Source organism: Halyomorpha halys, unplaced genomic scaffold, assembly GCF_000696795.3.
Source record: "Halyomorpha halys isolate HHAL.00 unplaced genomic scaffold, Hhal_1.1 Scaffold1113.1, whole genome shotgun sequence".
NCBI lineage: Eukaryota > Metazoa > Arthropoda > Insecta > Hemiptera > Pentatomidae > Halyomorpha > Halyomorpha halys.
Genome location: NW_027105717.1, coordinates 147686 through 164369, shown reverse-complemented (window position 1 = coordinate 164369; position 16684 = coordinate 147686). Strand labels below are relative to the sequence as shown.

At 28.4% G+C, this 16684-nt stretch overlaps 2 protein-coding genes across 3 annotated transcripts in view; one reads left to right on the top strand and one right to left on the bottom strand.

Moving 5' to 3' along the window:
* LOC106688364 (adenosine 5'-monophosphoramidase HINT3) overlaps positions 1 to 3933 on the top strand; it is a 14113-nt gene extending 10180 nt beyond the window's left edge. The window contains exon 5 of one of the 2 annotated variants that reach the window (XM_014432784.2): positions 3423 to 3933. In XM_014432784.2, the coding sequence (XP_014288270.1) occupies positions 3423 to 3449 (27 nt within the window). In that variant the 3' untranslated portion in view covers positions 3450 to 3933. Of the gene's footprint in view, positions 1 to 1041; positions 1222 to 3422 lie in introns of those variants that run through there. The other variant, XM_014432785.2, reaches the window with a different exon arrangement.
* LOC106688362 (mitochondrial enolase superfamily member 1) overlaps positions 3351 to 16684 on the bottom strand; it is a 15320-nt gene continuing 1986 nt past the window's right edge. Inside the window, exons 2-10 of the mRNA XM_014432781.2 lie at positions 14846 to 14948; positions 13325 to 13440; positions 13060 to 13214; positions 11323 to 11441; positions 11004 to 11161; positions 9330 to 9464; positions 5691 to 5862; positions 5428 to 5609; positions 3351 to 3614 (exon numbers count right to left, since the gene is read on the bottom strand). Coding sequence (XP_014288267.1) covers positions 3522 to 3614; positions 5428 to 5609; positions 5691 to 5862; positions 9330 to 9464; positions 11004 to 11161; positions 11323 to 11441; positions 13060 to 13214; positions 13325 to 13440; positions 14846 to 14948 — 1233 coding nt within the window. The 3' untranslated portion in view covers positions 3351 to 3521. The remainder of the gene's footprint in view (positions 3615 to 5427; positions 5610 to 5690; positions 5863 to 9329; positions 9465 to 11003; positions 11162 to 11322; positions 11442 to 13059; positions 13215 to 13324; positions 13441 to 14845; positions 14949 to 16684) is intronic.

The window sequence follows — 16684 nt, the reverse complement described above, 5'->3', positions numbered from 1 at the left end:
CTAAAATTAGGTATAGTTGAAACTAATATCTAAAATTAGGTATAGTTGAAACTAATATCTAAAATTAGGTATAGTTGAAACTAATATCTAAAATTTCCATGGATAAGACCCTTATTAATGAATGAACCATTGATTAATGAATATTATATCCATGGCAACATTATATATTAGTTTCAACTATAGCTAATTTTTTCTCATCTCAGCCTACTATTTATCCAAGTTTTCTTTTTAAATGGCTTTTGTTAGTTTAATAGAACAGAGGGTTATGATAACATTTTTCTTTTTCTTTTTTTTTTTTCAAAAATTCCACCTTGAAATAAGGGGGCCTAAATGATATAAAATAAATGAAGTAAAGCCTTGAAAAAGGAAAAAAAATTTCCACTGATTACCAAGCACATTCTACTTCAGGTAGTTGAGTTATCAAATAAGTACACGTTTTATTTTTGGATTTTTTAATATTGTCTTTGAAGTGAAGTGGGTTATATCATTTGACAAGTAATTTTATACTCGTTATATTAATTTCAGGAAATTGTTTTTTTGAGTACCTCTGTAACAGTTTTTTCCATAAAGTAATTATACTATGACCCTAATAAGTACTTGATACTTCTCTCTGGTCCTAGTTAACTCTTTCATTGCTGAATGGGTCAGTAGGGAATTTCTAATAAACTTTTTTTTTTTTTTACAAAATGTTTTGCTATATATAATTAAATGTTTTATGTGACAATTTAATTATATCAAAGCTATATTATAATATTTAAAATAATTATAAGGAATTTACCTTTTTTTATTATTCTCAGATCTAAAATATAACTTTGATGATGACAAGGTTTGAATGAATAAATTAAATATTAACTTGATATGGGAATTTTATTTTAATTTTTTTAGCATTATAGACTCTATCTCAAGGAGGGTTCTCAATACAATCAGAACACAATTACACTTAAATAAATTTATGGCTACTTTTATTGATCTGATCAATTCTTGGTTGAGCAAACTAATCAATTATTTGATCTTCTTTTGTGACTGCTTCATGTATTGTAGATGGTCAGGCTTTCAGCACTCTAAGAGACGTACATTCTGCTGGAGATCCAAACAAAGAGAGCTTTTTTTCCTTTGTTCGTTATGAACCCTCGATAGTCGATGCAAACATCGATTGTAGCACAATGGTTTTGATTTATTTGCAATGATTTATGATGTAAATAAATACTTCATTGATAATTATTCTCTTCTTTTATTTTCTCCTAGATTAATTTGTACTATAATCATGGTAGAGAAACAACAAAAGTTGAAATATTTTAATCTACCTGCTCAATGTAGCAGGGATTTTTGAAACATCTAGAATATTTGAAACGAGTTTGTTTTTGACTCCATTACTTCTGAATGATGAAATTTGTTAGTTTGCTCTTTGGTGGAAATACATGGAAAAAACTAAACTAAACTATTTATATTTAAAAAACAACTATTTATCAAAAAAGAGGATATTACAATATATATCATCTATAATGGAAATCATGATTTTTAAGTTTTATGTCATGTAATGCCCTGTGACCATTACATTATATTTTAGCTAATAATAATTTACTAACATAGAACAAATATTTATTTTTTGATTTGGGGATTTCAAGAAGAAAAAAAATACTATTTGTGAACATCATTTATTATAACTATTCAAGTTTTCAAAACATTATTATTTTATATAATTTTTTATTTCTGCCTCCAGGTCATTTTAAAAATACATGTTTCCCTCCTCTTAGTATTTAATTCATCACAGCATTGTTATATGATTGTCTTTGAACAAACTTCATCAAATTTATCACTTATTTTTAGTAAAATTAAGTATGTTGAAGTAGAATACATTTTCTAAAATATGAGCCCTTATCGGATTGTTAACAGTTCCCGAGATACAGTTTTTAAAAAAACTTTTTTTTTTAAATAGCGAAAAATTAATATTTTGTGAATTTATTTTGGTAAATGTCATATAAGCTACTACTTCTAACAACGATGTATTGGTGTCTATTAGCTCTCATTTAAGGAGTAATAGTTGAAGTTTCCATGATATTCACCAAAATGTTGATTTATAGTTGAAAAAAATTGTGTATTATGAAAAAGTCAAACTTTCAGATGTCTGTTAGAACCCAAATTAAACTTAGTTAAATGTATTTGATAACATTTATCTTTATAGGAGCAGCAGTTTTCATCATATTCGCCAAAATTAATTTACAAAATATTTACTTATAATGAGCTAAAATAATTTTTTTGTATTAAACATATTGTGAAAAATATATTGCATAAAAACTTTAAAATACATAAATACAATTCACACAATAATGCACAATTCTCAGTGAGAATTCTGAATTTAAAATAATAGGACTCGCTATTTTCTAAGAGTTATGTGTATTCTTCTATGTAACAATTTCGGTGAAAATTAAAAACCCTTAAATCTTCAATTATCTTTTATTAATTAATTAGATGACATTTCTGATCCATTCTTTTATCCATTTTCAAATCAATTCCTCGTGTTAGGACATTCATCAATTTGTTGATACCTAAAAGTGCTCTGCAGTTAAGGAAATAGAATGAGAAACATTAATAACTGCTGAGACATATTAATGAATATGAAATTCAGGTTAACGATGAATATACAAGTGTTCTAACACAAGGAATTAGATTTGAAAATGGACAAAAGAATGAGTTAGAATTGTCATCTAATTAATTAATAAAGGATTTTTGGAGTTTTAAGAGTTCTTAATTTCCACAGAAATTGTAATATAGAAGAATATTTTGTTTATATTTGTTTTAAAAATAAATTCAGAGTCCTCACTGAGAATTGTGCATTATTGTGTCAATTGTATTTTTTATTTTACATTTATTTATAACAGCAATATATTTACTGAGATAAATAAATTTATTTATTACTTTATTTATAGTTAAAGACAATTTATTTCTTCTTTATTGCAGCCCTATCCATCATTAAATTCACATATGGTCAACCATTGATATCTATAAGAATGTGTTTTGTTTGATCACATTTTTTAAGTACGATTCAATACTAGTTGAAGTCATTCATGAAGATTAGTAAATTCTTCTAATGATAATTCGTTAGAAAAGAATGATATTAATGTTTTCTTATTATACAGAAAGACTGCTCACAGATATTTTGAACCAAACCTACAAGATTATTGTAGTGAAAATGTCTGCGTTTATGAAAAATTCTTGATAACATTAACTTCTAGTGCTCATTTTGTTCATTTCTCCACCAATTCCTCACATCCTTCTACTTTATTTAAAATTTCTACTACATGTAAATTATTTTAAAATATAGGTTCTATAATAATTAAATTGAAAAGAAATAAAGTAATACTAGCATTTTTATTTATACATTTATTGTAAATTAATACTTTCTGCTTTTATTTTTATTACAGTCAGAATATGTGCTGTCTCGCCTCTAGAGAAGTGCTGCTGAAGCCATGGGAAAAGACTTGAAATGGTTGAAAGTAACGGTTGTGGGAATACCTTTTTACTTATTGTTTGCTGATTCCTGCCCAGTAAGTTCCTTTAGGAAATTCATATTTTTCCATCGTAGATGGAAACATTTCGCAAGAATATCCTGGATCCTAAAAATTTAATAAATTAAATTGCACTTATTATTACATTTTTTTTCTGTTTTAATAAATAATGGTTTGAAGTTTTTTTTTTTTTATTTTATGTATATGTAGAACATATTTTGCCTTTTAATTTATGTGTTGTTGGGGCCAAATTGTCTTTCTTATTGCCAAAATCTGATTGTATAATTATTTTCTTCCTTTATATAAAATGCGTATATATATTTATATTTCCTAAATTAATGAGGTATCTGAAGAAGAGAAGTAGTCGAATGTAGGAAATTTAGTAGTTGGAGACGTAAGGCTCTCACTAGCTGATATATAATCAAAATATAGGTACGCTTATGGAAAATTATCATCGAATATTGATTAATAGTGTAGACAATATTGTAGTAGTATATTACTTTCAATAATATAAATATGTGATCTTTTTTTATTAATATTAATTTATTATATCTTTAATGTTGTTATTATTTATTGTGTAATAAATAAATTTTTGTGATGTTTCAAATGAATTTCTTTATTAATACCTAGAAACTATGGCAAGTGAAAGTAAAAATTCATATAAAGATATAGAGATTTAAGGCTCAGGTGATTTGATATGAAATGACTCTTATGTGGTTTAGCGGGAGAGATACTCTTAAATATAGGACAAGGCCAAGCAATAATAAAAAAAAAAATTGTTCTATATTTCATCAAAATTTTTTTAAATTTTATTAGTCACTCATCTAATGACTGTGATGTATATTTTTTTATAATTTAATGATCAAGGCTGTTTGGATTTTAGCCATTTTATAAATATAAAAAATACTTTTTAAAACTATATCAATTTTTTTTAAATTTTATTTTTTAATATTTTAATTTGATGTGTTATGAAATAAATAATAATATACTAATCAAACTTTTAAAGCATACAGGTTAGGACATAACATAATTTTATCCATCTTGTAACCCTGGTTTTGAAAGGTTTGACATCCAATTTATTGATTCAGGGTATAATTACTCTTCATTCGGTGATTATATATAAAAGATTATAATTGCTTTTGTAATTAATTCTTAATCAAATAATAAAACTGATGATAAGGAATGAATAATGATCATCTACAAATTCATCGTGACAGTAAGAAGATCTAAACATTTTTTTTTTTTAATTTTGAAGTACTTCAACCAACAAACACTTCTTTTATAAGTACATACTCCTTTTCTTTTTTAATTTAAGGTATTGTCGAGTTCAAATTGATTAACAAAAAAAAATCATGTCCTTATTTTCATTAAATATTGAGATAAGTGCCGTTAATAATCTTTTGAATAAATTTTATGTAGATATAAAAGGAAAATTCCTTAATTAAAATTTTTACTATGGAAAATTTTTTTATGGTTCCCTGAAGGTCTGATACTAAATTAAAATATGCAGTATAAGCACATTTTCATTCATGTTTGGACCTTTAGTGAACTTTTCCTAGTCTGAATCATGCAGAGAAAAAAAAGAAATGTGAAGATTAGATTTAAAGTACATAGATACATACAATACAAGCTATTTATTGAGTTTATAAATCATATCTATTATCAATACTTTGCGCTTAATCAGGCTTTAAAAAAAAATAGTTAAAAATACTCAGAGTACAGATGATGGAGTATAGCAGGTCAGAGTATGGATGATTCCCATGGATAAACTGTAATTGACCCTTATGAAAGGATGATTGATGGTTATATCTAGTCTACAAACTGCATTATATAGATATTCAGGTTAAAAAAATATTAACTCTTAAAAGTTTTCAACATAACTATGAATATGAAAGATAAAACTTGTAAAAGATTTAGTTACCGTTGGCGGTATATAGGCAGCAGACTTAATCACAACGGGAGTTTTAAAATGTTCATGTTGCTGATCAACATATTCTATATACTTTCCCTCTTTCGTTCCTGAGAGACTCACATAGTCCCAAAATTGCAAATGTTGTACCATTTCACAAAGTCCGACACCACCTGCATGAGGGCATACTTTCACTAAAAAGAAAGAAAAATTAATGATAGTTTAAATTAATTTAATTTTTAGAGACAAAATATATTTTTTGCTCTGGATAGTACCTTTGAGTTTCTCTGCCATTAGGTAAACGGAGAGAATCTCATTGATCCCTCCAATCCTTGCAGAATCAATTTGACAGAATTCCAAAGCTCCTGCTTGCAGAAATTGTTTGAACATTACTCGATTACAACACATTTCTCCAGTCGCAACTCCTATTCCATATTCCTTCAGTGCCTATAAATAAATATGTAAACATAATTATAATAATGTAGGTTAGTACTGTGCGACTAACTGTATTGATACTTAGTATAGTGCAACGAACTGTACTGATACCTTAATACACAACAGTTCCAAGTCCCTTTTTAAATTTTTGGAAAATTCCAAATACATGTTTTGATATCACTTACATGTTTTTGTATGGATGTTTTGGCTTTTTAAGTGTTTTTATTATATTTTCCCTTTTAATCACAGAAAATATTTTCTCGGTTGTTGCCGTACACCATCAATTCCTAGCATCCTTCCTACATCTATAGTCTTCAACAATTCATATCCTCTATCCACGTACAGGAAACTAGATCCCTCTATTCTGACCACTATATTCTTGCCCACAGAACTAAAACATTTGAACGTTCCTTCTTAGCCCTCTCTACTGCCCATTAGAATTCCCTCCCTGCTAATTATCTGACATGCTTCTTTTCCGTCTTCATTTAAATCCATCCTTTCCCAATACCTTCTCACATCTCACACAAACCGATGCTCTCCTATCGTAATACTCAACTTAGGAATGGAATTTAGATCAGAGATAAATATTTTTTTTAGGTACGAATAGATTATTTGATTTGACTTTAGCACTTATTCTAATTTTAATTTGGAATAAGAATCTATTTTATTTTATTTATGGATTTTATACAGTTAACATTATACAATATTATCAAAAGCCAATATATTTTTTAATACGATCGATTTTTCTTTTCTTTTATTTGCCTTTTGTCCTTTTATTTTTAATTTACAATAAGTATTCAGTTTTTTATTTTGGTTTACCAATTTTATATTTATTGATATATTAGACTTTAATAAAATACTGATTATTTTATTTTATATTTTTTACTTCTTTTATTTTGAGATTTTGTATTTATTTATATGGTAGACAATATATAAATTAATTTATTTCCATTTTTTAGTTTCTGGTTAGTTATTTTTTTATCTTAATTGTGCATATAAGATATTCTGAAGGGACCCTGTCCCAGAATAAAATTGATTTTCTAACTGTCCATCCTTTGGTTAAAAAGATCTGGTAAATTGAGGAGATGCCTGACGAATGGAAGGAGTCTCTACTTATTCCTGTTCACAAAAAGGGGCTGACAACGGATTGTAATATCTATCGAGGAATCTCACTCCTTCCTGTATGTTATAAAATATTAATGCTAATTTTAACTAGTCAAATCACAGAATACGGTGAAGAAATTATTGGAGACTACCAATGTGGTTTTAGACGAAATCGTTCAACTATTGATCAAATTTTTTCATTATGGCAAATCTTGCAGAAAAAGTTGGAATACATTGGGGTAGTTCATCAGCTTTATATAGATTTCCAAAAGGCTTACAATTCTATTGACCACCAGAAGCTGTATAATATTCTCATGGAACAGGGAATACCAAAGAAGTTAGTAAATTTCATACAGATGTGCATGAGCAAAACGTTTAATAAGGTACAAATCGGTAATCATTATTCTGAGAAATTCGAGGTCCAGTCAGGTTTAAAACAAGGCAATTCTTTATCATCTATCTTATTTAATCTAGCACTAGAATACGTCATTAAAAGTGTGATTAATACCGAAAGGGGTTTAACTTTGGGTGGTAAAATACCGGTGCATTACTGGATGATAAAAAGGAAACTATAGAACTAAATACAATCGCGTTAATAAACTCTGGTAAGAAACTAGGTCTTGAAATAAATACAGATAAAACAAAATATATGGTTAGCAGTAGAAATGCGAGCAATTTTGGTGATATAGATATAGGAGGAAATACATTTGAACAAGTAGATAGGTTTAAGTATTTAGGTTCTACGGTAATTAGATAAAATGAAGATGATGAGGAAGAAATACAAGCGAGGTTGAAGGCGGGAAATGCTTGTTATTTTTCAATTTGAAACTGCTTTGCTCGCACCTTCTATCCAAAAACTTAAAAATTAGAATTTACAAAACTATTATCCTTCCCACTGTTCTTTATAATGCGAGACGTTGCCTCTTACACTGAGGAATGAACAGCGCCTTAAGATTTTCGAAAACAAAGTATTACGTAAAAAATTCGGACCAAGAAAGGATGATTTAACGGGAGAATTTAGAAGACTACACAACACTAAATTAAGGGACCTACATCCGGTAAATATAATTCAAGTTATAGCATCAAGCAGATCCCTAAAATGTTAATAAACACTGAACGCCAATTAAATGTTCGAGGGGTAGACCTAAACGTAGATGGGAGGATTGCATGAAAACTGATTTAGTAGAATTGGATTTGGAGCGGTGTCACAGGAAGGATGTATGTAGAGAGCGATTGGTGGTATCGGCCTCGAACCTTCAGGTTCGTTAGGTCTTCGTTATTATTATTAACTGTCTATCTATCTTAAGCATTTGAATCACAATAAATTAGTACTGTTTACCAGTGCACTGTATATCAAATAGTTCAAACCTTACGCCTGTAGGTTGGTCACACCAACAGACAATATATGCCATCTCATCTTCAGTGCCAACAAACCCAAAGATGAAAATTGTGTCAGAATCAATTTATCACAAGAATGTGTCATCATAATTGAGGCGTTATCATCATGGCAGCCATTTTAATCAAGGAAACACAAATTAAAACAATTTTGTTCTTAAAGTTTTTTTTCTTCATGCAACCAGTTTCATAACCTGGCGAAAAACATCATTCTGGACTCACTGGGAATCCTACATCATCAGTTGTATTAGACCTTGGCTAGGTATTGTTAACTTTACTAAATAAGTCGAAAAGTGGAAAAAAAAATAAAACAATATATTCGACTAATCACAACTGATTCTTTCTCACGCCTTTTAACATTGTCTATTGAACTAATCAGTATGCTGTGTATCAGAAACTCAACACAGTTAAGCAGCCACTCGCAATTTGTTTCAAGTTCCCCATACCGTTAAAGCGCAAATCATCAAAACTACAAAAAATTGTTTTTTGGTGAGCGATGCATTCAGGATGCACCCATTCAAAAAAGTGCCATAAATTAAATTATATTAAGATCTGATTTACTATTCATAACCATAAGAACCCCTTTCTATTGGAAATTCCAGACTAAGATGAACTAGAGAAAGGTTAGAAAATTAACAAAACCCCTCAAAAGATAGACCACATGCAACTGCTATAAAACCAAAACAAAATTCAAAAGATTGTAGAAGTTAGAGGAAGTGGATATGTATACTGGGATACCCTGTATGTATCATTAAAACTTTTTATTAATAATTTATTTTTATGAAATAATATTTAATTTTCAGCTATAAAGGTTAACTCATTATTATTTTGTATATATCTACTAATGTTTTAAATAATTAATTAATAAGCAGTTTCTTAATCATATAAAAGATAGGATCATGTTCAAAGTAGATGGAGCTATTTTTTTTATATGCTTTCAAGAATATGAAAAAAATTAACTAAAATTCATCAATATTAACCTGTGCAATTTTCGCATGTCCAAGGATATCGTCAGGAGAGGTTGGTTCCTCGATCCAAAGGGGCTTAAACTCTGCAAGACCTTTCATCCAATTGATCGCTTCATCCACACACCAGACTTGATTGGCATCTACCATCTGAAAATAAAAGTAATACAGCTTTGAGGCTGTGGTGGCCAAGAGTGTTAAGACATCAACCCTTATAAACATTGAGGTAGAAGCAGCACCAGTTCAAATCTGGCCTGGGTGGGTTGAAATTTATTTTGTGGCGACCCATAGAATGAATTTTAATCCCACTCTGGCTGGAATAGGTTGGTAATCTGTAGGATAACCGTCTAGTATGCCAAAAATGGCTGTATAGAAGAGGGACGGAATAGATGTAATATAGTTTTTCTTTACTTACATTTCAGGAAGTGAAATTGAATGATTTCACCTTTATATAAATATATTACCACCATATCTGTATAGGAACCTTCATATTAATTTTTTTATGAAAGGAGAAGAAGGAGAAGGAAATTTCCTTCTCGATAAAAAATTTAAAAGCACAAGTTATATTTGGGAAACATGTTTATTTGTACGAACAATTGCAGAACGGACCCTCCTCTTTCCAATAATTCAACTGGTATAAGGGACCAAACACCACTTGGACCCTGCACATCACCTTAAAATGCCACAAGGCAATCAAAGGAATTACAAACTACCAGATAGACATATACATATATGTATGTACTTAATTACTTATTTCATCAGAGGGGTATGAAAAAAAAATTGTATAAACAATATATTTAAATTTTACTTTGTGCAAATATCTAAATTTCAACAGGCAAAATCTGTTTTTTTTTTTTTGTGTTTTAATTAAATAAAAATGAATATTGAAATGATTTATTTTTTCTATATAACAGTAACCTCTCTTAACAGACTATATTTTTAAGATCCAAGACCAACAAGGTACATTTAATGCTAATAAACCTCCTATTACGGAACTCTTTAATACAGTTTTATGCCAAATGTATTAGAGCAATAAGGAAATGTTATAATAAATAAAAAATAAGTATTATGTATTTATTTAATTACCAATTTATTGTTATTTCAAATCAGCAAAGAAGGTTGCTTTGTTGTTTTGTTTTATTCTGAATTTCTCCTTCATATTATCAGAAACTATGTATATAATGTATCACATTATATATAACGTTATCACATTTAATTACAAATTATTTAACTATTTGTTGAAAAATTAGTGATAATGGTGTAAGATAATTTGTATTTAAAAGAAACTATGTTCACTTACTTTATTAGGGATTTATTGACAGCACTAAATTATTTATTTTGTATTAGGATACAGTGTATGTAAAAAATTACAATACAATTTAAAAAAAAATTAATGCATCATTCTCAAGATATTCTAAAAGAATTTGTGAAGTAAGAGATGTCCCTAGAATGCTTTAATTTTTTTTTTTTAAGTATCAAAATCGTTTTATTAGTTTTTAGGACTTAGGAGGTATCATTCTTTAAGTGATGGAATATAAATAATTGTTATTATGTTCTTTTTGAATTAATCTCTTCTTAATGGAAACCTCTGTATGAGAGCCATAATAATCTTTCCAGTGGATGTGAGTTTTATAGAACTTTCACTGTATTTTCTTAACAATTAAGTTTACTAATTATATATTTTCTAACCAGTACATTGGAAGAGCCAATATTTTCTCTGACCATTGCACATCTCTTCTTATCTTCCTCTAAATTCTGTCCTACTTTCACTTTGAAAGCTGTGAAACCTTGATCCAGATACTTTTTACATAAACTCTTTACTTTTTCACTGGAGTATCCCAGCCATCCTGAAAGAACAGTAAATAATAGAAACTATTATTATTTTTAATTAATTGATTAATGTATTATAATATTTCTATAATACTGTTCTCCTTTAAGTTAATCTGTATGAAAATAGTTGATCAAGTAAATCATTAATTATAAAGCTAATTAAAAATCAAAACCTTACCGACTTGGGTCGTATAAGCTGGATATCCATTTTTAATCAGATCCAGCTCTCTAGCTTTTTTATTCTCTTCTTTTTCTTTTAATATTTTGATTGCTTCATCTTTTGTTATCACGTCGGTTCTAAATAATAAACATTGAAAAAATAAATTATATTCAAATAATTACATGACTCATCTTATGCCACAGGCACTTAAAATCTAAATTAATACTAGTGAAACCGCGGGTTACTGTTATTAGATAATAATTATGAGAGATAGTTGACCATGGATCACATACGAGGAGAAGATGGTTGGGTGTTCGGTCAAAATGAAACACAACTAAGTGGTGTAACTTATTTAATTGTGCCAACATTTCGGCTTGAGTTTCGAGCCTTCATCGGGGCCAAGAACAGAACAAGATAACAACCACAATAAGTATAGGAAATAAAAAATAAAATGCAAACAGAATGACATAAAGTGAATAATTTTACAGGATGGAATTAATAAACTGAAGTGATGAGAGATGTGAAAAATAAAATGTATAGATAGGTAATTGAAAAAGTAATTAAAATAATATAATTAAGGAAATAAAATAAAAATGAAGTTATATAATGCAAAGAAGTAGGAAATATATTAGTAATTAATAATTTAAAAATTGAAATATGGAAGGAAAAGTAAAATTGAGAGAAAAAAAATATATGTAACCATAATAATTGATAAAGAGGCAAAATATAAGTAAAGTTTAACAAAAGAAATGAATAGAAGAAAAAAAAAATTTATTTTGAAAATAACAATAATAATATATAACTAATAACATAACTAATATTTTATAATTATAACTGAACATAACTAATAACGTGGGTTAGGAAAATTGAGAAAAGAAGGGGTGGTAAAATAAAGATAGGGGAAAAAAAGAGAATAAAACGAATTTGTTAGCTTGAAAGCCAAACGCCAAGTGGTATACTGCGGAAATAACAGCCAAACGTGGGTAAAAAGTAAAAAGTAGAAAATATTTAGAGGAAGAAAGCTTGTGAGAGGGTGATGACGAATGGTTTTTGGAAAATGTTAAAAGGTTGACGAAGTACTGGAAAATGACAAAGTGTCATGGGTATTTAACAACAGTTAAAAAGAGGAAACGTGTATAAGAGGGGGACAAAAAATGTGTAAGAAAAAGTTTAAGAAGTGAAATAATACGTTACAAAGTGGGCGGAAAAAAATAAAATGAATAAAAAAAAATTTTTTTAAATTACTTTTTTGATAAACTATTCGTGAATATGTTAATGATAAGTTGTGCTTGTCGATTTTTAATTTGACAGAAGAAGATTCTAATTGGATATAGAGGCTTTCAGAGCCTGAGTCGAAATTGAAGGAATGATTAAAAGAAAGAGAATGTTCCGAAACTTTAGAGGCAGAATGATTATGTGAGGAAACAGAATATTTGTGTTATTTGATACAGTCTTTTAAGAGATTTCTGGTTTCGCCTATGTAAGCAGAATTACAATTAAGAGTGGAGGAATGCGGTATACAATATGTGATCGGTGTAGAGGAGGGATAGTGTCTTTTAGTTTTGTGTAAATATTAGATAGTGTGCTGTGAGGTCTGAAAGCAATACAAAGGTTAGGTATAGCAGAACATAAGAGTTTTTAAATGTTGTCGGAAAGAGAGGGGATGTATGAGGGTATGGTAGTGATATGTATAAGGGGATAGAAAGATAAGAATTGTAACTTATTATCTAATAAGTTACAATTCAGTATACATACATGTATCTAAAGTCGATGACCGATGTCAACTGTTCGGGTGACATGTCGACTAACAGCTTCCAGACAGGCTTTCCTTCTAGCCTTGCCCAGAGGTCCCAGAGGGCATTGACTATAGCAGCAGTTGCTAAGTGCATTACACCTTTCTCTGGACCTATCTGTAAAACAACAGATTACATTATTATAAAAAATAACTGGTGTGGTGCGTGCATCATACAACTTTCACTATAATAATTATATTTAATAAATTGTTTAAATAATAACTTGCCCATCTTAGTTGATTGTCACTAGTTAACTTCCTCCAGAAATCACCAAAGTTATCATAAATATCTTTCACTTTCTGGCCTATGACTAAGTTTTCCAAAGCTTTTATTGCACAAATCACTAAAAAAATAAAAAATATGTTTTTAATGTTTATTATTTTCATGATAAAACTAATGCATCCATTTTTGATACTTTTTATTCATATATAATTAATTCGCAACAATGTTTCGTAGCCCTCTTCTGTCCTCAGGAAGGCTGATCTAAAATAGAAACATTAAAGATAAACAATAAAAATATTTATACAGGTATATAAATATATAGTCAGTTGACATAAATAAAAGAATAAAGTTTAGATTGAAGTTTAATTCCTACAAAGTATAGTGTGACATTGAAATAGGAGGAAAAATGAGAAATAACATATTAAAAACTATATATTTATTACTAATTTGACTGAAAAATATTTATGGATTAATATGGACATAAGGAGTTAGAAATTAGTAGGAGTAACTTTTGGGACCTCTGATATACAGCTCCTTTGACAATTTACAAGGGTGTTACAATAGGTATCCTAAGGTATGCATCTCCTGCCTGGTACTGCAACCTCTCATGCCAACAGAAGAACATGCTGCCAATGTTTTAATGGTAAGGTCTGCTGCAAGTCACCAGGGTATACATATCTATGTCTCATGTAAGGTTACAAGTCTTAGCCGGAGGGGAACTTCTTGATCTCCTATGTGATGCTATACTTGAAATGAAAAGCCATCTGTAGTTGAGGGAGATAAGTTCTACCTTAGCAACCTTGTTAACTGCAGCAGGGCTGGTTGGAATCAGGCCTAAGGAGGGGGAGTTCTACGTTTATTTTACAGCAGGTCCACAGAATGAAAACTTGATCCCTCACTATAGTTATTACAGGGTGATAACCTGAAGATAACCCCCTGTATATCAGAAATTATCAGTTAGGGGTAAACAAAAAATACATCCTTCAAATAAAAGAGAAGGTTCAGTGGGACTACCAGTAAACATCCTTATAAGGATCCTGGAAATCAGAAAAAGATTATCTGGAAGGATACAATAGATAAATGGAATCTGCAGTGAGTAGCAACCACCGAAAGAAGTTACTCTGTGGAAATACTTCCTCCCTGTCAAGTATTGCTTAGAAGCAAACTGGGTTCTTGCAGACAACTAGATCTCAGAAAGCAAGGGAAGTTCCATGCCAAGCTTTAAGAAAATGGCCCCTGTTCCATGTTCCAGTTGCAGTGTACTGGAGTCCACCAAGCTAGTCCGTGCACCCGAAAGGAGTTAATATTTCTATTTTAAATCAGGCATTTTGAGAATGGACGACAGCTTCGAAACATTGATGCAAAGTAGTTACATATGAATAAAAAGGAAAAATTATTTTTTTCACTTGAATAATAAATTTTAAAACATATAATTAATCTTCCAGAAATTATATTTAAAAAAAAATTATAAAAAATAATGTTGTAATTTCAATCTATTGTAATAATTTTAATTTAAAGAAACTAACCAACTTCAGTCCCTCTTCCTAGAGTAAATGTCATTCCATTAGCCTTTTGTCCAGTGTTTGTTTCAAGAATAACGTATGCGCATGAGTAATCTGGATGCGTATGCTGAAACAGAGAATCAACAAAGCATATAATTTTATATACGGAACTATTTAGGTAAAGGTGTATTTATTTAATAATTATAGGCAAGATTTAAATTAATTTATATTCAATAATACATAAATTCAATTTTATAATGGTTCACAATTTAATTTTCTTTAAGGTTTAAATTCTGACTAAGGGTTGTATGTACTTATTGTTACTGTATTTCTTGGATAACCATTTTAACACCAAGTTTAACATAACTTAACTTAATTATTCTACTTTACGATCATGTTTATTTAAGAATGTTATATAAGATAAAAATCTTAATTTATCAATAATATGTCTGATTATGAATGAAAAAATTATATACTTATTTTTTTTGTATTTGTATCTATGACTACTTCATATTGCACTTTTCCCATTATATTTAAAATTTAATTATGATTTATTAATGGAATATTAATCACATATAATTGAATTATATTATAATCATAAATTATATTCATGATACAAACAAATTGAGGAAATATGTAAAAAAATTTATGAATACTTTGTTTTTTTCAAAATGTTAAATCGTAATTCATTATTGGACATATTGATAAATTAGAATTTATGTAACAAACATGGCTTTAACGTTGTTTGATGAATTTCAGTAAATGAACTAGTTTTAATATGAAATATATTGTAGATAGTGGACTAGGTAATGGACAGAAGTTGGAAACGTTTTGAATAAATTAATAAATAGTTTGAGAAGTTTGAAGGTATAATCCTTGGAATTTAATAACATGATAAATTTTAGAGTTTTTTTAAAAAATCTATATTTAAAAATAATTGAGGTAAAACATATTTCACTTTGGTTTAAATTAACTAAAAATATTTAACTACAGCAGCTATACGCTGTATCATTGTTTATATGCAATTAGTCAATTTTATCTTAAATGTTATAATGATAATGACAAAAATGTATGCCAAAATTATCAACTCTCTTCTTTAAGTGTTTTATTTTTTTCTTATTTTTATCTTGATAAAATATCAGTTAAGTTTTCTGTTATATCACTTATTTCTTATTTAAATTTTATAGTATAAACATATATAATAGATGTTATATATTCCTTTATATTTATTATATAAACCTTACTTGAAATATAATGAAACCAATTTAAACCTTTCTTTATCTACTGATCAAGTGTAGTCATGGCAACACTAATACAAAAAAAGAAGTGGAATTTCAAATGAGTAGATAATTTCCTGTTTACACAAAATAAATTGTAATTATTTGATAAATAAGAACACTTTAAATAAAAACAGCAGTGCAAATAAAACTGCTTCATATCTGACAGAAATGGATTAAAGTGCACATTTTTAGATAAAGAATTGTTCAGATTTATACCTTATAAATTCCTTTAATTTTATAATATTAATTTCGAATTCAAAGTTTAAAGGTTTTTCATTGCAATATGAGAATTCCGTCAATCATAAAGTTGATAAAGACTGCATCACCCTTACATATCGAAACATTTTGAACATAATAAAATCCACATAATACTTTTTTTTTTCACTTTTTTCTATTTTTCTGCATTTCAGAAGCCCATTTTCTTGTCATATCTTTTATTCTTGTTTTCTAAATTCTCACATTTTTTATTTTTTCATTTAATTTATTTAATTTTTTTAATATTTTTTGTAAATATGGTGTGAATGAATTCTTCTCCTATCTTTTATCAATACCTATAAATAATAGAGAATAGAATATAACACAA